The sequence below is a fragment of the Zeus faber genome (genome assembly GCF_960531495.2).
Source record: "Zeus faber genome assembly, chromosome: 2".
Lineage (NCBI taxonomy): Eukaryota > Metazoa > Chordata > Actinopteri > Zeiformes > Zeidae > Zeus > Zeus faber.
In genome coordinates this window covers 49,806,588-49,831,227 of record NC_137189.1, presented here as the reverse complement: position 1 = coordinate 49,831,227, position 24,640 = coordinate 49,806,588, and the positions used below count along the sequence as shown (strand labels likewise).

General features: G+C 49.4%; 1 protein-coding gene across 1 annotated transcript; it reads left to right on the top strand.

The window, feature by feature from the left end:
• Window positions 1-401: 401 nt before the first annotated feature.
• ankrd6b (ankyrin repeat domain 6b) lies at window positions 402-24,432 on the top strand (the record flags this gene model as incomplete). Its single annotated transcript, XM_080023955.1, has 16 exons — window positions 402-527; window positions 7,718-7,816; window positions 10,142-10,240; window positions 12,373-12,471; window positions 13,069-13,167; window positions 14,975-15,073; window positions 16,178-16,276; window positions 16,462-16,539; window positions 17,156-17,260; window positions 17,768-17,875; window positions 17,999-18,169; window positions 18,794-18,946; window positions 20,316-20,429; window positions 21,525-21,825; window positions 22,491-22,780; window positions 24,098-24,432. 16 exons carry the CDS (start codon window positions 402-404, stop codon window positions 24,416-24,418), a joined length of 2,361 nt encoding a protein of 786 aa, XP_079880081.1. The 3' UTR covers window positions 24,419-24,432.
• Window positions 24,433-24,640: the final 208 nt, after the last annotated feature.

Genomic DNA, 24,640 nt, shown 5'->3' with positions numbered 1-24,640 from the left:
TATAAGTAGAAGAAGTAGTATGGCGTCCAACCTCTTCCATCTCTGTTGGGGACTGTAATTCCTAACTCCTCCTGATCCCTCGTGTTCCCAGCGTGCACCGTAGTACAACATGATGTCAGGGCTGGTTGCCCGCCTCTTCCTCCCCCTCCTAGGTTTCCTGTTTGTCAGGCTGCAGAGCGTCGCACGTGCCGGAGTACCGACGTTCCATGTGTTTCCTCTTCCTCACTGCAGGCGGTGGAGAGGATGCTGGGGCGTGAGCCGGGCTCTCCACAGAACCTGTAGGCCCGCGGGCGGCGGCCTCTCCTCTGGCTCCCGCGGGGTCCTGGTCCTCTATGGGTGTCCGGGAGCCCGGACGGGTGGAGCCCCCGCTTGCTGAGACGCGGCCCCACTAGCCCTGCTTCATGAGCCAGCAGGATGCCGCGGCGGTCCTCGCACTCTCCGAGCGCCTGCTGGTAGCCTCACACAAGGGCCAGGCCGACTATGTGGTGCAGCTCATCAACAAGGGAGCCAAGGTCGCCGTCACCAAGGTGAGCGGAGACGCAAGAGTCGGGCATGCGCCGAACCGCCGGCGCTGTCCGGCATCGGTCGAAATCGTTTCCTCAAACCCGTAGAAGTATGAGTAGATGAGTACGGTATTTCTGCTGGACGGCGCCATCGATATCCGGCGCCCACATCCCAGTGTGATGGGACAGAGCAGTGTTGGAGTTCCTGTTTCGGGTTATTTTTCCCAAACTCGTTGAGGGAGTTTTTGTCACATCTGAGTTTGTTTAAAGAGAACGGTACGCAAGTGTTAAATCAACTCCCGAGAGGCTCTTCAAAGTCAGCGACCTCCATGTTGGTGTTTAATTCCACCGGAGCTGTGGTTCTCCCTGAGTCTGCGCTGGCGTCCTGCGCAGGTTGATGCCTGGTCGACACCAAAGGGTTCAGGCAAATCTTCAGGATGTCAAGAAAGTCTTATGCTTGGCCCACAGCACCAGATTCTTTTAATCTACAGAGACGTTCAAAATGTCAGAGAGCTGCAGGATGTGGGACGGCACAGGCCGACATGTTAATAGGTTTGCGACGGGCGCGGCCAGGAAACCCTCTGAGCATCCATCGCACCGCATCTGCCACGATAATCTTTAGAACCATGAAAAAAATGGGGACGTGGCTCACGATTGTCAGAAAGGGGGGGGGGTGATGAACCCTACAGCGTGTTCACTCCCGGGACGGAAACAGAGTCTTGACGTTTGTCTTTTGGAAAGTCTTTCGGTGCATCTCTGCCATGACCAGGCCTGGAAACCCCAAATGACGCGTCCGTGCTCACCCTGACCCTGAGGGGGCTGGGGCCGGCTTCAGTCCCCAGAGGCAGAATGAAGGGACGAGCGACCTCTGCGGACGACCTTCAGCCGCAGCCTCATGACGACCTCGAAGACTCCAACGTCCAAGGTCCAAGTCTTCCTCCGGGATCAGGTCGAGGCTCCCACAAAATCCTTCCACTTCGGCGGCCCGTCGCGCTAAATTGAGCCCCTCGCACTCCTTTTCCCGCGCAGCTGGCTGGCTGGCTGGCTGGCTGGCTGGCAGGCTGGTTGGCTGGCTGGCAGGCTGGTTGGCTGGCTGGCAGGCTGGTTGGCTGGCTGGCTGGCTGGTTGGCTGGCTGGCTGGCTGGTTGGCTGGCTGGCTGGCTGGTTGGCTGGCTGGTTGGCTGGCTGGGGGTGCCGGGGCCGCGGTGAGAAAGGGGACATTCGCTCACGAAGCTTCGTCCGGACTCAGATCAGCTGCGGCCCCTGAACATCTCAACAAGCTTCGGGACAAAAGGGTCGGTTTGACGTGCGGCCTCTTCGAGGATTGTTTCCCAGATGCATTGGTCTCACAGAAACATGCTGTGGAGGCGCTTTTTGTGTTGTGTTGCCGGCAACCGTGTCTATGCTGTTGTTTTCCAAGACAAATTTGAATCATTTGGTTTGTCAATCATCTTGCAATGATAATGCGTGACAATGACCCGATATAATTATGATCCATATTTCAATATGGTAAAGTAAATCAATGCACCAGCGGGTGAAGGTTTCTGAACATACAGAGGAACGCACATGAGATGGTCGACTATGGCCCCAATCTGGTTGCCCGGGGCAACTGGGAAACTGTTATTTTCAGGTATTGCCTTACTTTGTTGAATAAATACATAGTGTATTAAAACCTCGCTAGCGCTTTACTCTACAGTATACACACCAGTGGAGGAAAAAAGATCAACACAATGACCATTCATCTGATCATTGATTCTCTCTTCTTGTGGCAAAAACAATATAAAGTAAAAAAAAAAAAAAAAAAAGACAAAAGGAGCTGTGGAAACCAGAAAAGTCGTAGGAGGGGAGGAATTGATCGAGGGAAAGTAAAGTGTAATAATACGTCACGGCTTACTCACGCGTCTCCATCTTGATGTTCGCAAATATTGGGTTTGCATCACGGCGGAGACACGCTTTTGGTTTTGATTCTTGTGAGGCCTCCAAGCCAGGGGTCGGGGGGACCCTAGGGGGGTCCTTGACGGACTTGCAGGGATAATAATAACAATTCTTATTCAATTTGATATGTATTATTTATTTCATTCCTGTCAAGTTTTAGTATTTTTATTTGACTAAACTCCACTAATGGGGCTGAGCTTTGTTTGAGATTTATTTTTAATCGCTTCGTCTTCCACGGGGCCTTGCCATGAAAAAAGTTTGGGAACCCATGTTCTAAGCTCCTTAGGAGGCCACTTGGAAGGCAAAAGATTGACATTAGAGCAATCGTCGTCAATTCACTGTTTTACTTTGTTTGTTCATCCTTGTTTATAATGTATATCCCATAATGTGGACGGGGTTTTCTTTACTGGCAGAGAAAACCAGGTTTGCCATGAAGCTAAAACAATGCTACTACACAGCTGTGTAGGGACACAGCTGTGTCCCTGTGTCCTGTGTCCCTGCACTGTGTCCTGTGTCCCTGCACTGTGTCCTGTGTCCCTGCACTGTGTCCTGTGTCCCTGCACTGTGTCCTGTGGCCCTGCACTGTGTCCTGTGTCCCTGCACTGTGTCCTGTGTCCCTGCACTGTGTCATGTGTCCCTGCACTGTGTCCTCTGTCCCTGCACTGTGTCCTGTGTCCCTGCACTGTGTCATGTGTCCCTGCACTGTGTCCTCTGTCCCTGCACTGTGTCCTGTGGCCCTGCACTGTGTCCTGTGTCCCTGCACTGTGTCCTGTGTCCTGTGTCCTCTGTCCCTGCACTGTGTCCTGTGGCCCTGCACTGTGTCCTCTGTCCCTGCACTGTGTCCTGTGGCCCTGCACTGTGTCCTGTGGCCCTGCACTGTGTCATGTGTCCCTGCACTGTGTCCTCTGTCCCTGCACTGTGTCCTGTGGCCCTGCACTGTCCTGTGGCCCTGCACTGTGTCCTGTGGCCCTGCACTGTGTCCTGTGTCCTCTGTCCCTGCACTGTGTCCTCTGTCCCTGCACTGTGTCCTCTGTCCCTGCACTGTGTCCTCTGTCCCTGCACTGTGTCCTGTGGCCCTGCACTGTGTCCTGTGGCCCTGCACTGTGTCCTGTGTCCCTGCACTGTGTCCTGTGGCCCTGCACTGTGTCCTGTGTCCTCTGTCCCTGCACTTTGTCCAGTGGCCCTGCACTGTGTCATGTGTCCTCTGTCCCTGCACTGTGTCCTGTGGCCCTGCACTGTGTCCTCTGTCCCTGCACTGTGTCCTGTGTCCCTGCACTGTGTCCTGTGGCCCTGCACTGTGTCCTGTGTCCTCTGTCCCTGCACTGTGTCCTGTGGCCCTGCACTGTGTCATGTGTCCCTGCACTGTGTCCTCTGTCCCTGCACTGTGTCCTCTGTCCCTGCACTGTGTCCTGTGGCCCTGCACTGTCCTCTGTCCCTGCACTGTGTCCTGTGGCCCTGCACTGTGTCCTGTGGCCCTGCACTGTGTCCTGTGGCCCTGCACTGTCCTCTGTCCCTGCACTGTGTCCTGTGGCCCTGCACTGTGTCCTGTGGCCCTGCACTGTGTCCTGTGTCCTCTGTCCCTGCACTGTGTCCTGTGGCCCTGCACTGTGTCCTGTGTCCTCTGTCCCTGCACTGTGTCCTGTGTCCTCTGTCCCTGCACTGTGTCCTCTGTCCCTGCACTGGTCCTGGTGACGCTGCGGGTTCAGGGCTCTGGCGTCGGGCCACGGTGTCTGCTTAATCCTGGATCAGGGGACTGGATTTCAGGAGGAAAAGTCCTGAAAGGAAGTGAGCAGATCGACCTGGAGGGTAATGAGGAGTGTTGAACGGACTGAGGCTGAAAGATGGAGAGGGAGGGAGGGAGGGAGGGAGGGAGGGAGGGAGGGAGAGACTCAGAAAAATAAGTGATTAATACTACAATGTTTAAGGTACAAAGTGGTCTAAAGTGGGTCTCGGTTACAGTCCTGCCATATTTAATGGTGTAAGCCTAGTTTAAATGACACTTGAACCTTTTTTATTTCTATGCTTTTATTCTTGTTTTCCTTCATATAACAACTTTCATGCCTTGTGCAAAGCATTCTGAATCGACCTTGTGCATGAAATGTGCTGCACAAATAAACTAGCCTAGCCTACTACTAATAACAATAATTAAATATTGCAGCGTCCACTTTAGTCGTGTTTGTGACAAATTACATTTTGAAGCGTTGGCGTCTTTCTGTGACTAATTACGATTTTGCGCGTTCCTCTTACATGAATGAACGTTCATTCCCACAGTCGGGTAGATCCGACCGGACGTTATCATGAGTTTCTGCATCTGACACAGGGTTTTATCGGAAAACAACGTCTTCATTTACGAAAAGACAGGTAAAAAAGTACATCAACACACACGCGATCCGTTTGTATTCTCTCACCGCGCACCACCTCTATGGACGCTCAGAGCCACAACCTGCACACCTGCAGCAAATTGGATGATGATGTCACAAGGCGTCTTATTCTCAAACTCGTCTTGTTCCGTTACCTCATCTCAGATTTTCAAACGTTGGCGTGTCGGTGAAGCATGAGCGGTCTGCTACTTTCGGTCAAGTTTAGTTTGTTTTTCTGTGTTTTCTGCTCCGTATGTGGATTGATTTGGATGGAACTTGATCCAGGACATGTCTGTGACGTCCCGGTTCTAACGACGCCTCAACCGTGTCCGTAGCTCTAGCCGCCGTCCTGTTCCGGAAACTTTCCCTCCGAAAAATTCGGAGGATGATAACAATCTGAACAATTACAATAATTACTAATAATAAAGAGTAACTCATAATAAAGAGTATGTATAGAGCTTTTCAAAATATTAATGCTTTACCAAAAAATATGTTACAACTTCAACATAAAACATCTAAAGTACAAGACACAAAATTCTGCAATCTGATTTGGTGACCCAAGTAAAAACATCAGGGGTCACAAGCCAGAGGTTGACAAACACAGGTCCAGGTGTGTAGGGGAGGGTTGAGGGAATCTGCCATTTTGAAATGATTTGATTGATTTCAAGAGGAGAACGTTTCCTTTTCTCACTGCGGGACGGGAGGAAGTAGAACTCCTCTTCCTCAAACATCCGATAGTGTTCACGCCGAGGTGAAGACATTCACCTGGAGCCGTCTTTGTCTGGGCGTCCCTTGTTATTCTCCCCAGTTTGGGGACCCGCCCTGCCACCGGGGCGGGGGCTGCGGCCCCCACCTGGCCTCCTCCGCCTCCTCCTCCTCCCCCGGACAACGATGGCTGCTGCTCACCTGAGGGAGGTGAGCCGGTGGCAGTCGTCCAACAGCGGGAAGTCGACGAAACCCAATCCTACCTCCAGATGAATGCCAAGCAGCGCTGAACCGCACCCACAAAAACCAAATTGCGGCTCTAATCACTGTCTGCGCGGTTTTTTCCTTTAAAAAAACAAAACCCACATGCACTTGATCTGTAATTATGCCGTATTTACGCGGTATAATTGCAGATTAAATGAGATTAGCTGAATCTTTATTTGACGTTGAAGTGCTTGTACCGCCGCAGACATCCTGGTGCGTCGCTCTCGGCTCCATCCAGCTAAACCCAGGTCTCAGCTCCGACATGCAGGATGGCAGCCTGTATTTAAGGCATTTAAACTAATCCTCTGCAGGACTCTTCAGATTCCTGGTTAGTGCCGGAGGAGAAGAGTGTATTTGAAGAATGTTTTTCCTTGTGATTATTGTGTGTATCTTATTCTCTCCTCCCATGCTGTTTATAGTTCCTGACATCACGTTAACTTTGCTTTAACCATTGCTGGTATTTGTTGCATAAGCACTGTAAACTAAACCCGGCTAGTTGCTTAGAGATGTCATATTTGGGCCCTCGCACCCCTTTCCAAATCTTGCACCCGATGGGGGGAAACCTGTCCAACCCAACCAATTGACCAGCTTTCCGGTAGACGGCGGCTCTGACCACTTCCATTGCATATTAAAGTGGTAATCCATATTATTTTGTTTATAAAAAAAACCTTATTTGATACTTGATTTATCTGGCACTTTACAAGAAACAGCCATTCAATGTGTTTGCTTTATGCATGTGCTCCTCTTTATGCCGTTTCCATTGTTGGTGGCAGGGTCCGCCTTTCCCGGCATGAGTGCAAAGATCAGGTGTTATACATTCTGTAAGTTTAAATTATTATTTTTTTTTACAGTTTCGAATGGAATTGTAGGACAACTTTATGGATTACCACTTTAACTGGTGTCTTGCTTCCATATTTCCACTTTGGGTCCACGTCCAGGTTTTTCATCCCTCACATGGGATTCATTTACCAGTAAAATACTAAATTCAATAAAAGCTTCAACTGGTTTAGTTGGAACATAGGAGCTTGCCGGCCGGTGCTGAACCCTCGCCAAGTCTGAGTGACACACTTTTTTTTTTCACACGTTGGCCTGAGACCAAGAGGGTGTTGGGTTGATCCCCGTGACGCTCCAACATTAACAGCCTTCAGCTTCTGTTAAACTGTAGATTAAATATCTCGCTGTGTGTCCTCTCATCTAATGTCACACTGTGAGTCTGTGTTGTTCCACTGAGCTGGCTGTCTTGGACCTGGACGTCCCCGGATCTTCCCTCAGTGTGTCTTCTGGGTCCTCGCTCGGTGGTCCTCATTGTCTGTCAGGTCCTCGCTTGGTGGGTCTCACGGTGTCTTTGTTAGGTTCTTGCTTGGTGGTCTTCATGGTGTCTCTGTTTGGTCCTCACGGTGTTTCCTTTGCGTCCTCGCTCTGTGGTCCTCACAGTGTCTTTGTTGAGTCCTCACTCGGTGGTTCTCACGGTCTCTCTGTTGGGTCCTCGCTCAGTGGTCCTCACAGTGTTTCTTTTGCGCCCTGGCTCAGTGCTCCTCAAGGTGTCACTGTTTGGTCCTCACTCAGTGGTCCTCACATTGTCTCTTTAAGATCCTCACTCAGTGGTCCTCACAGTGTCTTTGTTAGGTCCTCACTCGATGGTCCTCACAGTGTCTCTGTTAGGTCCTCACTCGGTGGTCCTCACAGTGTCTTTGTTAGGTCCTCACTTGGTGGTCCTGATGGTGTCTGTTTGTCTTCATGGTCTCTGTTAGGTCCTCACTCGGTGGTCCTCACGCCATCTCTGTTTGGTCCTCACTTGGTGGTCCTCATGGTGTATGTTTGGTCTTCACGGTCTCTGTTAGGTCCTCACGGTGTCTCAGTTGGTCCTCACTTGGTGGTCTTCACTGTGTCTCTGCTTGGTCCTCACTAAGTGGTCCACACGGTGTCTCTGTTTGGTTGTTTGCTCCTCAGTACGGCAGAAGCCCCCTGCACCTGGCCGCCTACAAGGGCCACATCGAGGTGGTGCGGATCCTGCTGAAGGCCGGCTGCGACCTGGACATCCAGGACGATGTGAGTAGATTCACGCTTCATGTCTCAATGTCACGTTTTACAAACTGAAAACAGCTCCATGTTCCTTGGGTCCAAAGGAAGAATAATGTCCATAATCTGGTGTTTAGGGACAAGCTGCTTCCAAAGCACGGTGTCCGCAGGTCCCTAAAATGGCATTAATCTCATTTTTGAAAACATAAAGTCATTAAAAAGTCCTACATTGGAATGTACCAGGTCTTCACTTCATCTTAGTACTAGCTTTACAAAATGTTAACCAGAGGGAACATGGGGCTGTTGAAAACATAGGGAAACAAACTCAAATGATATTAAATTAAATTATGTCAAATTATCTTCGATCATTTTGCCGATAATAATTTGATGATGTTTTGGGGATATTATGACTAAGCCGATAGAGGCGTTGATTAAAACAGCGAGAGCCACCTATACAGTTCAGAAAACTGCATCACATGACTGTAAACGCTCCTTAAAGACAACATTCATCTTTATATCCCAGACGATATATAGTCTCATATCACAATATTGATATTATATCAATATATATTGCCCAGCCCTCCATACAGCCCTGGGAACATGGGGCTGTTGGGAACATTGGGTGGACCCCGTCTGCTGCCACTTTGCTTTGCATTGACTTCCATCTCGCTCTGTAGCGTGACTTTGAGAAACTCCGGCAGGTTTGCATCGTGATATCCTTTCAGCGAACGCTCGGGAAAGATCCTTTTTGGTTTTATCTTTGAATAAAAACACTTTGGCTTCGGCTTCTAACGCACGGAGCAGCAGCCGACCTGCCGGTGGAGTTTGGGCGGTTCTGGACGCCCTAAGCGGACCCTCTGTCCGCTAGAGTGTCAGCGATGACCTCCAGCGGCCTGGAGTGGGACCCCCTGGACTGGCCGCTGGTGGGCTCGGCCTCGGCGCTCCACCCTCCGTCCACCGCCGACAGCCGTCAGGAAGCGTGGCGCTCCCAAATCCTCTCCCTGTGGTCCATGAGCCGGGCGAGCGAAGAGTCGGGGAGAGAGAGAAGAGAGTGGTGGAGGAGGAGGAGGAGGAGGAGGAGGAGGGGAGCGGGGGAAGACCCGGGAAGATCAGGGAGAGAGACGGAGGTTAGAGACACCCAGAGGACATCCCTTCCCTCCCTCCCTCCCCCCTCCTCCCCTTGACTCAGCTCCAGTCCACTACTAGCACTACTACTACGACTACTACTGATACTTCTACTGATACTACTACTGCTGCTGCTGCTGTACGCCCCTGCTGCTCACCAAGCTTGGAATGGCCAAAACAACTTCTCCTCCTCTTCCTCTTCCTCCTCCCGTTCTCATGGAGATCTCTGCTTCTGCTCACATCGAGGGCGGGGCTGCTGAGCTGAACTCACTGCCTCAACCTTCTCTTTCTGTCTCTCTCTTTCTGTCTCTCTCTCACTGGATCCCGCCCGTGGCCGTGCACGAATGCGAAGCCAACCGAACTAACTTTTTGGCTTCTGTGTTTCTTGTCTCATATGGTTGACATGGACCATAATGAAACGGTAGAAACACGGTGACGTTTTGATTCCAAAGGATGGATTCGCTATTTTCTGCTCAGTGTGGTTTTGCGTCCGTGTGTTGGACAGTTTTTAAATGACGGGAACCAACATTTTAATCAGGTCTGGGTTGAAAAACAGTGAAGCTATCCTTTAACTGCCGTGGTACGGCTCCGTGGAGTTACTGTAGAACTATATAATTATAATCACATTTATATAATTAGAATTAGAATTTGGAATGCACCACACAGGTATCGATGACTGGAAGCCGGGTAAAAAAAAACCGATGGAGTTCATATCGTCCTTTTTGCTCTCTTGAACTTAAGGTGATGATTTTAAAATGTAGTAAAGGCGGAGACCGTCGTGTGTATGTGTCAAATCATTTATTGGATCAGAATTTGGTTTTGTATGAGACCCTAAGTTTGGGAATCTGCACCATTTAGAGTACACCGTCGCTACACCCTTGACTTTCAGCGTGGGGTTACGAGATTATCTGAAAGCCTCAACAAACACAGCGTGATGGGACCTTTTCTCTGTGGCGACCACAGGGGGTGGAGATCTTGGAACTCCTAAAAAAAAAAGAACAGCAGCGTTTTAGGAATTAAAAGCACCGTTTTCTGATGGGCGCCTCCAGGTGTGAGGTCATACAGGAGGCTTCGGGGAGGTTTTAATTGGCCCGAAGCGGCAGAGACGAAATGGCAAAGTTCCGCCCGTGTGAAAATAAACGGAACGAAACGATCCGATAGTGCGGCTCCGACGGCTTCATCGCGAGGACGCTTCACCTCCGGGTGCTTCTGCTTCTGCTTCTGCTGCAGGGCGAGCAGACGGCGTTGCACCGAGCGGCCGTGGTGGGAAACGGTGACGTCATCGCTGCTCTGATCCAGGAAGGGAGCGCCCTGGACCGGCAGGACAAGGTGAGCGCGCACACACACACACACACACACACACACACACACACACACACACACACACACACACACACACACACCAATATTATCATTTGTCATATTTCACAGGTCTATTACATTCCATCACTTTTGTTTTTTTGCTTTTTATACGGCTTCAAGTTTTATTCTTTGCTAAATCTACAACTTGCAAAACCATTTTGATCAAATCTGTAACTTCTGAAATCTGTTTTACTCAAGACGAGAACAAGAAAAACACATTGAAAACTTCAATGAATGTCACAGAGAGAAAGGCCAAATCAGCTGGTAGTTGGAGGAGGGCTGCACTCCAGGCTACGAGCAGCAACACCGACATAAATAACATTAGAACAGGTTTAAAAAGAAAAAAAAAAGGTCAAAAAAGAACCCATGAAGTTAAATACATTTTAATTGTCGTTACTGAATGTTGTTTTCATCATCAGATGAATCTGGTCATATCTGAGCCCCTGATTGTTAATAATCAACTTTTCTATTTTTATGGCTCATTTTTATCTCAGAAACCTTCAGCGAAATGAGGAGTTCCTTAATCAAGGCCAAACAAACTGAACAAAAACAACAGTTAATCAGGTTAAATCAATAAAGTGTCATATTATTATTATTATTATTACCCTTCTTCTTCTTCTTCTTCTTCTTCATTTCTGTGCTGCTGGATTTCTTTCTGCAGATCAAGGACATAACGTTTATAAAGATTATGGCAAAGACGTGTTTTTCATCTTGTTCTTGTTGTACATTTTAATTCTTGACTCCAGAGAAAACCTCTGGATGACTGTTTGCACTAGTTCCATTTGGCGCCGGCGGTGATGACCCCGGTGACCCCGCGCGGCCTCTAACGCCATGGGAGCGTCAGGAAGGTGCAAAGCTGCTCGGGGATCTGCAGGGAAAACATTTTCACTGTAAATCTACTTAAGAGTGATTAACCTCCCACTCACATGAGCTTCCAGTGATGGACGTCTGATCATTTGGAATGCGGTGGAAGCTTACTGCTCCGAGTGTCGGACTGTACGAACTGTAAAAGTTTGGGAATAGCCGAGCGGTCCAAAGTCTCCGAATCCAACCGATATCCAGAGGTCTGGAAGTCATTTCAGGAATTGGAAGGGGCGGTCAAAGCACAGATGGAAATTAAGCTTTGTGGAAATGAACTTTTCTAAAGGCGCTGTGATGTTTAGCTTTTTGTCTTAAGTTTCCAGTTTGTTTGAGGCTTCTATGCATCTACGTACCTACAAACGTCCCAAATGCTTGGCAAGACTAAACTCCTTATTTAGAACTGAGTCGAACGCTGTGACAATAGACTGATATGATATACTGCCAAATTTCTGTCGTTTGTGTCTCGTATTTAAAAATAAAAGCCTAGAAATCCTTATTTTCACGAGTATGGGGGTGTGCTCTTTTGTCAGACATTTATTTATCAATCAATCCATCACTCGTTTGGTAAAACTACATTTTTTTTTTTTGTTTCCATTTTTTTCGTGACGCTTCTATGCGTCTACGTCCTGATTACAAACGTCCAAAATGACAAATGCTCGTCACTGCGTTGGATTTCCTGCTAAATATAAATGATTTATCCCATGACTACAGAGTTTGAAACAGCGGTTTGTTATGAACTCACTTTCTCTCCTCTTGGATATTAACACTCGCTCCACAGGGCTGGACTGGGACTCAGACAGCCCAGCGGGGGGGGGGACCGACAAAGTCCCTGTGTTAAAAAATCTAAAATCCCTCTGATCGTGCTGCAGAGCTCTGAGCATCTGGCACCGGAGACAGAGGACAGGGGGCGGGGCCTCGTAGGAGCTGTGATGGGACCAGCCCAGTGCCAGTATAGAAAATGAGCCAGTGGGCCGCTGCTGTCCCTGCTTTATGGGCCGGACGTTGGACGATCATTTGAATCAAAAGAAAGCTTTCAGATATATTAAGAAACTTAGGATGACATCATGTTTACACCCAGAGTGAGCACATTAAAGCTCTTTCAGGACGACACATCAGAACCCCTTTAAATCACCTCCTTAACCTGGAAAACACAGCAGGGGGTCAGAATGTTCCAGGATTCTTTTCTTCTACGTGTATGAATTTTGGTGTTTTTTGGGGGGGGGGTGTGTCCTCCTCAGGATGGGAACACGGCGCTCCACGAGGTGTCCTGGCACGGCTTCAGCCAGTCCGTCAAGCTGCTGGTGAAGGCCGGCGCCAACGTGCACGCCAAGAACAAGGTAACGCGACCCGCGGTGGAACCGGGCGGCCGTACCAGAGAGCTGTTAGCAGCAGCAGCAGGGGGAACACGGAGAGGATTTAGGAGAAAGGAGGCAGTTCCACTGAAAAGACTGTTTTGAGGGTAATTGACTCATTAAGTGGGGAAATATGGGGGGGGGGGGTCCCTAAAAAATCCTTTGATCTAATTATTTAAACGATATTTAAATACTTATCTGAATCCGTTTTTTGGGCCTGGTACATTGTCATACACAAGGAATTTAACTCGACAGACAAGTGGAATAAAAAAGATAAACAGTCTAAAAAAACACGTTTTGTTTTTTTTAAATATTCAGAACTATAAGAGTTCTCCATGCAGGAGGTAAATCAAGGTGCGGCGGGGGCTGAGTGGCCATTTGCCTCAAGTCGTCTGAGGCCTTGCGGCCCGCCCTGCGTTCTCTGGCAACCTCCTTTTGGGGTCGGGCACCCCAGATTGGGAAACACTGCCGCAGTTGGTGTTGTGTTTGCTCCTTAAAGGTGTTGGATTTGACTTGGAGTCATGACGGCCGTCTGAAAGAGGGACACTGCTCTCTCCATTTCATTTGCTCTTCCTCCTCCAGGCAGGGAACACTGCTCTCCATCTCTCCTGCCAGAACGGTCACGCTCAGAGCTCCAAGGTTCTGCTGCTCGGGGGGTCCCGACCCGACACCAAGAACCATGTAAGAACCAGTAAGAACCAGTAGGAACCAGTAATAACCAGTAAGAACCAGTGAGTACCTGTAGGAAACAGTGGGAATGAGTAAGAACCAGTGAGAACCTGTAAGAACCAGTGAGAACCCGTAAGAACCAGTAAGAACCAGTAGGAACCAGTAGGAACCAGTGAAAACCAGTAGGAACCAGTAGGAACCAGTGAGAATAAGTACGAACCAGTAAAAACCAATGAAAATCTGTGAGAACCAGTAGAAACCAGTGAGAACCAGTAGGTTACCAGTAAGAACCAGTGAAAGCCAGTGAGAACCAGTAGGAACCAGTAGGAATGAGTAGGAACCGGTGAGAATAAGTAAGAACCAGTAAGAACCAATGAAAACCTGTGAGAGCCAGTAGGAACCAGTAGGAACCAGTGAGAACCTGTAGGAAACAGTGGAAATGAGTAAGAACCAGTAAGAACCAGTAGGAACCAGTAAGAACCAGTAAGAACCAGTAATAACCAGTAAGAACCAGTGAGAACCTGTAAGAACCAGTAAGAACCAATGAGAACCCGTAGGAAACAGTGGGAACGAGTAAGAACCAGTGAGAACACGTGAGAACCTGTAAGAATCGGTGAGAACCCATGAGAACCAGTAAGAACCAGTGAGAACCAGAGAGGAATGAGTACGAACCTGTCAGAAGTAGTAGGAACGAGTGAGAACCCGTGAGAACCAGTAAGAACCAGTAGGAACCAGTGAGAATAAGTACGAACCAGTAAAAAACAATGAAAGCCTGTGAGAACCAGTAGGAACCAGTGAGAACTATTAAGAACCAGAAGGAACCAGTAAAAACGAGTGAGAACCAGTAGGAACCAGTGAGAACCAGTAAGAACTAGAAGGAACTAGTAAAAACGAGTGAGAACCATTAGGAACCAGTAGGAACAGTGAGAACCAGTAAGAACCAGAAGGAACCAGTAAAAACGAGTGAGAACCAGTAGGAACCAGTAGGAACCAGTGAAAATAAGTACGAACCAGTAAGAACCAATGAAAACCTGTGAGAGCCAGTAGGAATCAGTAGGAACCAGTGAGAACCCGTAAGAACCTGCAATAACCAGTGAGAACCAGTAAGAACCAGAGAGGAATGAGGAAGAACCTGTAAGAACCAGTAGGAACGAGTGGGAACCCGTGAGAACCAGTAAGAACCAGTAGGAACCACTAGGAACCAATGGAAACCAGTAGGAACCAGTAGGAATCAGTAAGAACCAGTAGGACCCAGTAAGAACCAATGAAAACCAGTGAGAACCAGTAGGAACCGGTTAGAACCACTAGGAACCAATGGAAACCAGTAGGAACCAGTAGGAATCAGTAAGAACCAGTAGGACCCAGTAAGAACCAATGAAAACCAGTAAGAACCAGTAAGAACCAGTAGGAACAGTGAGAACCAGTAAGTACCAGTAGGAACCAGTGAGAACCAGTAAGAACCAATGAAAACCAGTGAGAACCAGTAGGAACCAGTAAGAACCAGTAGGAACCAGAAAGACCAATGAAAACCAGTAGGAACCTGTAGGAACCAGTAAGACCAATGAAAACCAGTGGGAACCAGTAGGAACCAGTAAGAACCAGTAGGAACCAGTGAGAATAAGTAAGAACCAGTAAGAACCAATAAAAACCTGTGAGAACCAGTAGGAACCAATGGAAACCTGTAAGAACCAATGAAAACCCGTGAGAACCAGTAGGAACCAGGAGGGAAAACCAGGAACCCCACTGGGAGCAAGAGAGCAGTAGAATGGAAACATGTGGGATGACTTGCTTATTGCTTATTTGTGACTTCCTGTCGCAGGCGGGGGACACCTGCCTGCACGTGGCGGCGCGGTACAACCATGTGCCCATGATCCGGATCCTTCTGGGAGCGTTCTGCTCCGTGTCCGAGAAGAACCAGGTGAGTTTCCTCCGGGAACGAGTGGCCTCCACTCCTGGTCCGGGACGTTCAGAGCCCCCGGTTCCATGTTTCACCGGCTCCGCCCCCGGGGCCGGTGCCGGGTTCCAAATCAACGCGGTGGACTGAGAAAAGTGGGAAGGACTTTGACTTCCTGGACCTGGAAGTTCCTCCAGAAAAACGGTTTTGTTTGGTTTTTTCCTTTTTGAAATGTGTTTTTTTTTTTTCTTAATTTGGGAACGCATTTTCTATCCGTACTTTTCCACGTTTTACCAAAACAACCAGGGGGAGCTCGAAAGTAAAAATAAATAAATCTTAAAACTCATTTAAGACACATTTTAATGGTAAAAATCAGGGTTTAACTTGTGCCGGGACCTCCCAGATTGGAAGCGGAGCCTATTTGACTGGATCCTGTGGCTGGAGCTGCGAGCCCCGCGTTTGAATATTCACCGGCACCGGGGGCCGCGGGGGAGGGCCCGGCCAGGCTGGGCCGGACCAGCTCGGCTCTTCCTATAGGCAAGACAGGCGGCCGCCATCCCGAGGCGGGGCGCGGACAAGGAGCGGTTGGGGCGCATTTTGCACACCTGTGTCCCTCTCCGACGGTACAGAGCATGCGGGAGCCAGCGGCGGCCCCCCCCCCCCCCCCGGACGGCGCCGGAACAGTGTGTTTTTATTTTACATGTCCTGAGGGAAGGAAACATGTGGGTATGGAAGGGAGCCGTGCGCAACGGGGACGCTTTCTCCACCCGATCGCCCCCTCTCCATGCGCTATGCGCAGGATATAATCTTAAGGGGTCTACGTTTGTAACTTCTGTCTGTTTCATCCTGTTATTGTAATGCACACCGACTGAAAAGAAAAACAAATAAAAACAAATAAAAACGACCGCTCGACTTGAAGAATCTCAGTCGACTGACTGGTTTCTGACGGACGACTGGACTCGTCACTTCCAGGGGGCAGCGCTATTGTTTTTAATTTACTGGTGAAAATCCATCGATCTAGGATTTGCCTTTTGTTTGTTTTCGATGTCGCTCTCGTTCTGCCTTCGTTTGTCGCACAAGAAGCTTTATTCGCTTTTTGGCGCCGTCTTCTTTGAACCCCTCCCCCAGTCTGGAGACACTCCTCTGCATGTGGCCTCTGCTCTCAATCACAAGAAGTCGGTCCGTCTGCTGCTGGAGGCCGGAGCCGACGGAGGCATTTGCAACATTGTGAGCCCCGCCAAAACCAAAAACACACACACACAGTACAGTGTCACACACACACACACGTATGTTATTGTGCTTAATATGAAGTATATTCATGTGTTGTCATGTCTTTCCTCGAGGGAGTTTTTGAAACTACTCACTGTCCTTATATTGCACCCATCCCTCCCTCCCTCCATCCCTCCATCCAGGCGGGGCAGACAGCGCTGGACCAGGCCAGGGAACAGAACAACCCGGACGTGGCTCTGCTCCTGACCAAAGCCCCTCAGGTAGAACCAGGGACATTGAAGTCACAAATTCCCCAGTTTTGTGGCGGAGGTATAAGGAAGCAGGGACGGTGCTTTCATCAAGCCTCACGCTACAGTGCATCACGGCCCCCTGGGCGCCGGGTGAGTGGGTCTCGTCAAAAGTGGAGCAGAAAGGACGCTGCTCAAACCAGACGGAGGCATGAAAATAAAAATAAACCAGGGCCACGAGCATCGTAAGAAACACGCAAATAATGTTTCAAAGTGTAAAAGACTTAAAGGCGTGGCAGAGGCACAGATAAATTCCTAATTTGGACCTGGAGATAAATAGTCAAACGCTGAGACAAAACGCTATGAAAGATAAAAATGTTTTTTTGTCATATTTCAAAATAAAAGCCTAAAAATCCTTTTTCTTTCCACCACGATGCAGGTTCTATTTTGTACGATGGGGGTTTCATCCTGTTTTTTTTTTGTCAGACACATATTTTAAGATTCATTATTAATTTGGTAAAACAGACAAACAACCGAGCGAAACACAAGTTGTGTTTTTGACTCTCAGGTTTCAGAGTTGGTCTCACATGCATAATGATTGATGATATTATTCATATGTTTTCATTTTATACTCCCTCTTTGCGTCCAGGTCCAGAGTTTTGCGCGAGGCCGCAGCGTGAGGAAGAGGAGGGACAAGCTGAAGGCAGAAGGCCGCGCCCAGTCGGTGCCCAGGGACGAGATGCCGCCCAGCAGGGTACGGTGCCGCCGGCCGCTCCGGCACCATCTGTGCTGGGGTTCATTTAGGCTCTTTACATGAGGCAGAACCGAGTCAAAGCCGCTGACACGCCCGACATTCCTGAGTTTGGGGTTTTCTAATCCTACCAAAGAGGATATCAAAGCCATCTGTGTATATAAGCCAGCGTGTATATATATATATATATATATATATATATATATATCTTTTTCTGTCATCTTAATATTTCACAATGCGAAATAAAATGAACAGATGATGTAAAATCATGTTCATCCATAGTTCACACACTTGGATTATCATGTCACGTTTCCTGTGTGTTCCTGTCGTTCCATGAAGGGAACATGTACACGAGGAAGATAAAAACCTTTCAACACTTTACCTCAGAAGGCTTTCATTTCACGAGACACGGAATCAGGAGGTGGCGTCAGCAGCTCGCTGGTCTTCCCAAAGCTCCTCACTCGGTGTCAGACGAGTCAGAGCGTGCTGCGGTCCCTCTGCTCCCCCCAGGACAGCGTCTCGGCCGCAGATGACACCCCCAGCAGCGGACCCCCCGAGCCCCGCGGCCCCCCCGAGCCCCGCGGCCCCAGGTCCAAGAACCGGAGGCACAAAGAGATGGTGAAGGTTCGCGCCTGGGAAGGGTCGTCATCAGCGGGAGGAGGGTGGGGCGTTGGGTTTTGGGGCAGACGTCGACGTTTCTCCCGGTCAGGGCGGTTGATCAGCCGGTCTCTGTGCTTCCAGCCGTCCCTGTCGGACCCCCTGCGCCGCAGGGACCCCCGGCCCGGCGAGGGCGTCCAGCGGAGGAGGGGCCGGCGCCGGGGGACGTCGCCCCAGTCCCCGCTGCCCGCGCACAACTACAAGGCCTATCAGCTGTACACGCTGTACCGCGGCAAGGACGGAAAGATCATGCAGGTCCGAACCCTAACCCCTCGCCGTACCCACCGGGACTTCGCTGTTATTACTGATGTCACATGGATCTGTCAAAATAAAAGCATCTCCAACTCTGCTAATGTTACTTGTTCCTAGAGGTTTGGCTGTGACTGTGATACACAGTCGGTTTGATACTGTGAGTAAATGTACTTATTAAAGTCACTTTGGACAAAAGGATCTGATCAATGACCTAATGTAATAATTATAATAAGCAGTCCAAGTTTAGATATTGTATCTTTAAAGCCTGTTTTTGAATCAGAATTAGGTTTTATCGTCCGTAACGGTAAAGAATGTGAACAAGTAAAGCAGAAATTGAACAAAAGAGAAAATAATAACACAACTATGTACATAAAACAACTATATACAAATAAATAAAAACATAAAAACATCAGCATGCTCTATTAATTGAATAGATATTATTTTTAGCAAAACTGAATTTATACAATTTTTTGAGGACTTATTTTCTTTTATATGAATTGTGGTGCAAAGAAGAAATGTAAAATGCATTTCAACTGTAGATATTTTTCTCCTTTTTTGAATAACAACATTACGATAATGTTTAAATGGCGGCTCCTCCTCCTCCTCCTCCTCCTCCTCCTCCCGCAGGCTCCTCTGAACGGCTGCCGCTGCGAGCCGCTGATCAGCAAGCTGGAGAACCAACTGGAGGCCACCAAGGAGGAGATGAAGACGGAGATCCACACGGTGCAGGACCTGATGAACAGCAAGATGGGCCAGCTGGACCGCAAGAACAAGCACCAGGTGACAGACAGACTGGGGGACAGACAGACAGCACCTGAGATGCTATGTGGCGCTGCAAAAAAATAAAAATAAATATGCAAAACAGCGGTATCAATGCGTCAGTATTGAGGCGACTTCTTCTATTTTGCCACCGAAACCAAGATGGATGGTCAGTCACCACTCGCTGCTTAATTTTGCTTCCATCTCATTGGCTGTTTAAAGTTGTCGTTGCTATTTGAGTCTCTGACGCACGCACACACACCAAAGGATTTTGGAAACACTCTCCCTGATAAAATCGCACACGTCTGACTGAATCGTGACCTGGCTCGATTTGGGATCGTATCGAGACAAATTTGAGTCTTTAACTCTCACACACACACACACACACACACACACACACACACGCAAAACACGACTCCACCCGATCTCAAATAGTTGCCAAATCGTCCCTGAAAATCCCGTAACGGCCCTCGCTTCGGAGGCAGAGTCAAACCGGCAGCGCGAGGCGTCCGGCGCTCACCTCTCCATCCTCTGAGCGGCTGAATGAGCGAGGCGTCACGACACCTCTGGGGTCACGCGTTCCTGTCCCTGGGCGGCTCGATGGCCATGCCCCTGCCGCCGGGGATCTGGGCTGGACCGCCTCCGGAGGGTCCCGTGCGAATAACGCAGCGAGTGATGATGCGGAGCGCTGGTTCCCTTCCAGGTTTCATATTAAGGCTCCCACGCTCTGAAATGGAATTTGTTGACGTGTACAGTACATGTAATAGAGAAGCACATGACTAATTATTACGCAGAGCGTCGTCATGGGACCTTCACTCAGGCTCGCTTGGCCTCGCATGTTACTCCAACGCCCACGAGCACCTGCGCTTCCCGTACCTGCGCCGGGCCTGACTCATGGCAGGAAATATGGCAGAATATCGGGTTGGACATGAAGGAACGTGACTTATAGCACATCCGTCAGGATGGAGCCGGTCCGTTTCTTATTCTTTTTATATATTTAGTGTATGGCTTGGTAACTGGGATGAGTGGCACAGCAAAATTTGGGTGAAACAATAAGATGTGCAATGATAGTAAAAGAGGGCGGGGCTGCCAGCAGCTTCTGGACACCGCCGTGGGAATTCCGCCGTAGTTCACACTGAACCGTGGCTCGGCCTCTACAGCGAAGAGTAAACCAGGATGTTCGGGAGAGAGAGGAGGAAAAAACAAAAAAAACATTGCGATTTCTAATGGAATTCTGGGACTTGACCATCTGATGGATTTCCACTTTAAACGACCTCCATCCTGTGACCCACGGGGGGGGTCATGCAGAGCCTCCACACGAGGTCTCATGTGGGAGGAACAGCGTGAACCTTCCGTCCTCGACTGTATTTTGGTGTTTTTGTTTGTCCAGATGCGAGCGCTGGATAAGATGACGCTGGAGCGTGTTTCTGCCGAGCGGGCCGAGTGCCTGCAGAGGATCGACCAGCGGGCGCAGCAGGAGCGCCTGGAGGTGGAGAAGAGACAGGTAACCCCGCCCACGGGCTCCGTCTGCGTCCTGGAGCCTGAAAATCATTTCACTGGGATCGTTTCAAAAGTGTGAAACAGCTTCACCTTGTCATTATATTTCATGTCAAACCGGTCCATCTCTGTGGTAAGTTCAACTGTGCATGTACAGTATAGTAAATAACAGCTGAACGAGTTGTAATTAACAAATCATTTGAATCTGTGTACCACAGGGATACTGGTTGACCTTTCTAGGGAGTTCTACTAGAGATGTTTTTGCAACTTGCATTAGTCATGGCATCATTTCAGCTCAGAACGCACAAAACCTAGAATATCAAGTGGCTGCATACAATCAAATCGATTCATCACTTATCAAACATTAATCTATGTAGTAATATTACATATATTTATATAACTACTATTTCATAATATAAAAACATCTAATAGCCTGTGTGTGTGTGTATATATATTTTTTTATTAATGTCTCCTGAAAGTGTTTTATTTAATATAACTGACATACATCTGGATTTACTTGATATTTTCAGATTTTCTTTCTCAAAACTGCAACCTGAGCAGAAAGAGAAATTGGAAGTGTTGTCCACAGCACGCAGAATTTATACTGATGTACCCAAGTGTGAGATGAATCAAGTACACACTGATTACACAACAACTTCTCGTCTTGAGTTTTTCACGGGCGTCGGAAACACAGGCCCCTCCAGAGTCACGACAGAGGGTCCCAGGGGGAGACCACCTCAACACAGAGTTTCATCGCCGTTCCTTCCCTCAATCCCTCTGTGTGGCCAGGCTGTGTGCTGCGGTACTTTCTGTTCCGTTTGTCTGTTGAAGATTCCGTTCTGGTTAATGAGCGGCAAACAAGCTGTCTCTTCACACACACACAAAAACCCCAAAAAAACAACATTCCGGTACATTTCCATTTGCACTTGGTTAAAGTGCAAATCCACGAGATTACAACAGGAGAGCACGTTTTACTGACGATGGGACACGGCCGGCCTTTGCGAGGCCGTACTGGGAGCATCAAAGTGGACTTGTATATTTTAATCAAACTTCCTACGGTTCCTATTCCAACCTTCCCCTCCGCTCGTTTCCCTCCTTCAAGCAGGCGTCCGTGGTCCAGGAGCTGAAGAGCTGGTGCTTGTCCAAGCTGCAGCACATGGAGGTGCGCTTCACCGGGGACCCGCGGGCGTCCACGCTGCGGCGCTCCTCCTCCCTGACCGAGGGGCTGGGCGGGGGCGGGGCCGACGCAGGGGGGCTCACCGCGCTGCCGGAGGGATGGGGGGCCGCCCGGGGCCCGGGCCGCCACGGCGGGTCCTCGCCCGACGCCGGCGCCGGGGAGACCGGGGGGCCCGAGAAGGGCTCGGACCACCACTACTTTGTGGTGCACGTGGACAGCTCTCCAGGTACCAACACCTGTTTGCTGCTCCTTATTGAGTCTTAAATGAGCTTTTATTTGTTTTACAAATATTAGGCCAGAAAAGTCATTAAATAGTCTGACATTTGTATTCATGACGTCGTCATTTACACATTTAGTCTCGTTTTATTTATCCATATATTACTTGTTGCTGAAATGAGTTTACATTTGGGATGTTCTAAAGCTCTAAATCTACCCCTGAACCTGTCTGAAGCTCTGGGTTTTTAAAAAAGTACTGCTTGGATTTAGAATTAGTTCCTAATAACTTACCTGGCTATGTAGTTCATAACCTAATACCCACCCCACTGTTCCAAATATATAGAACTTGTACCTTTATACTTGCCTGCAATGCTTTATTGAATGATAGATGATTTCGCCTTGAATTGCATTAAAGGTAACAGCTTCCTGCTGACACCCTCATTCACATTGACATCAGCTGATGTTACGTCACACATAACGTTGCATCACCTAAGTGCGTTCTCCTTCGGCCGGGAGCGTTTACGCGTCACAGAGCAGAGCGCGGCGGGAGGAATGTTTCCTCCGTCTTCTTTTTCTCCATGACTGCATGTACACAACGGCGCAGGCGCCTCGGAGCTCCTCGCCGTTTGCCTTCGCGTTGCCTCTCGCTGAATCGACCTCTCGGACGCCCAACAGACGCTGATAAGCATCGTAAAGCTGAATCCCCTTCTCCGACCGCAGCCGGCCGCCGCTCGCCGTCCGCCCCGGTGGTGCGGCCCAAGGAGCGTGCGGCGGCGGCGGCGGCCTCTGGCGACCCCCGGAGGAAGCGGCAGGAACTGCAGCAGATGGAGGCGGTGGAGTGCGGGGCCGTCGGGCGGGGGCCCCACAGGGCCAGCAGTCTGTCCCCGGCCTCGGAGCGGCGACAGGGACACGGGGAGCGCAGGACGGACGCCGACCGGGGGAAGCTCCACAAGAGACGTTCCCAGGTAGAGACGGCGTTCTGTGTGGCGTGCCGGTGCTAAGGCGCCGGGTGGCTCTGCTTTGTGACTGGATGTGACTCCATTTTGCAGCTTCATTTTGCTTTTGTCCTTCTGTAACATGGAGAACAACGGAATCATTCTCCCAAAGATAATGCACATCATGAGTCAGTTTTCCAAGCTTCATTTCAGCTTAATACGTTGATAGAAACCGAGAAGCAGCGACGCGGCCTCGGGACGCAAAATGAACTATAGAAGCATCTTGAATGTAGGTCTATCTTTAGTATGTTTAGTATTCCCACACACAGGAGCCCCTGGATGTGGAGTCTCCACCCTTAGCCGCAGGTGACGGCACTCCAGAAGGGTCAAAAAGGCCGCCACGCACCTAGTTCAGGAGCATTCAGCGCTTTGAGAGTGGAAAAGGCTTTTCGTTATCCTCGGATGCATGGAACCAGTTTGAAAGGTCGATCCAGAAAGGCAGTGTGGCGACTAAAGGGTTAAATCGGAATTTGGGAGGTGTGATTAAAAATGTTAGAAAACCTGTACCAAGTTATTTTTTTTCCATAGAGGTCAAACATCTGTCATGACGCCTGTTAGTCAAGGAGTAATTCAACTTAATTAGCAGCACAGCTATTGAGAAAAGATTCTCCATCCGTCTCCATCTATAACCAGTCATGTCATGGTACCGTGGTTACACTAATAATTGCACATTAAGTATTTCACGGGGGCTGGTGAAATGTAGGTTTTTCTATACTATGACTGACTTGACCACAGTAGAAACAAACGTTTGTGAGGTATGAGTCTCAAAGTTATCGTTAAAGAAGAAATATCAGGGTATTTTTGCCATGAATTTACCATCTTGGCCTCATGAAGATAATTTGAAAAAAATATATACATTTTTTTACATGCAGCAAGGGCAAAAATTCAGGAAAACTGTAGTTCAGATTTGTTTTAAGTTGTTGGTCAAAAAAGGCATTTATTTTTTTAACATCTCTGCCCGTAGCAGAGGGGGAGTCGCAGGTCAGTCAGCTTCACAGATATTTGGGATTTAATATTTAAAAGTAAAGAGCATTTACAAAAAAAAAATCTAGTTGTAACCAGAATAATATAAACAAATGAAATAATTCTCAAATGGTATTTCTGCATCATCTCCCCACATGAGTTCACTGGGCATGCAACCTGCAGGTTTGATCCCTTGCAGACGTCGTCAAGGGAACCCTTCGATATCTTTCTTGGCTGGTTGGACAGTGTCCACCCCGAAGCCCCCGAGCGACAGAAACATGCGTCTCACGCACACAGTGGTTGTAGCTTCTCCTCTCTATCCAGGGCAGGACCAAGTCCAGGGGGGCCGCCAGGTGCGCGGTGGGCCAGGGCGAGGCCGACGCGGCGGAGGCCCCTGCGGAGCGGCGTCCGGCCGAGCCGTCCTTCGAGCAGGAGCGGGAGAACATGCACGCGCTGGAGGTGACGCAGTACTTCTTCGAGGCCGTGTCCACGCAGATGGAGCGCTGGTACGAGAGGAAGATCCAGGAGGCCCGCTGGCAGGCCGACCGGCGGGCACAGGCCGACCGGGCGGCCCTGCTGGAGCGGATCGGCTCCCTGGAGAGCGAGCTGAGGATGCTGCGGACCCGCCGCCACGACGACGGCTAGCCGGGCCCCGGACCTGGAGCCGGGCCTCCCGAAGGACTCCCGCTGCGTATCGGCTGCTTCTGGTCGACAACCCTGGCGGACCTTTGTAAAACGGGCCGGACGTGAACACCAGGGACAATGTCGCCGAGGAGGATTTGCGACCAGAGCCGCCGGGAGTTGGAGGGTTAATGACCCAAACCTGCCTCCGGCTCCGGTCCCTGAGGATTTACTGAATCATGAACC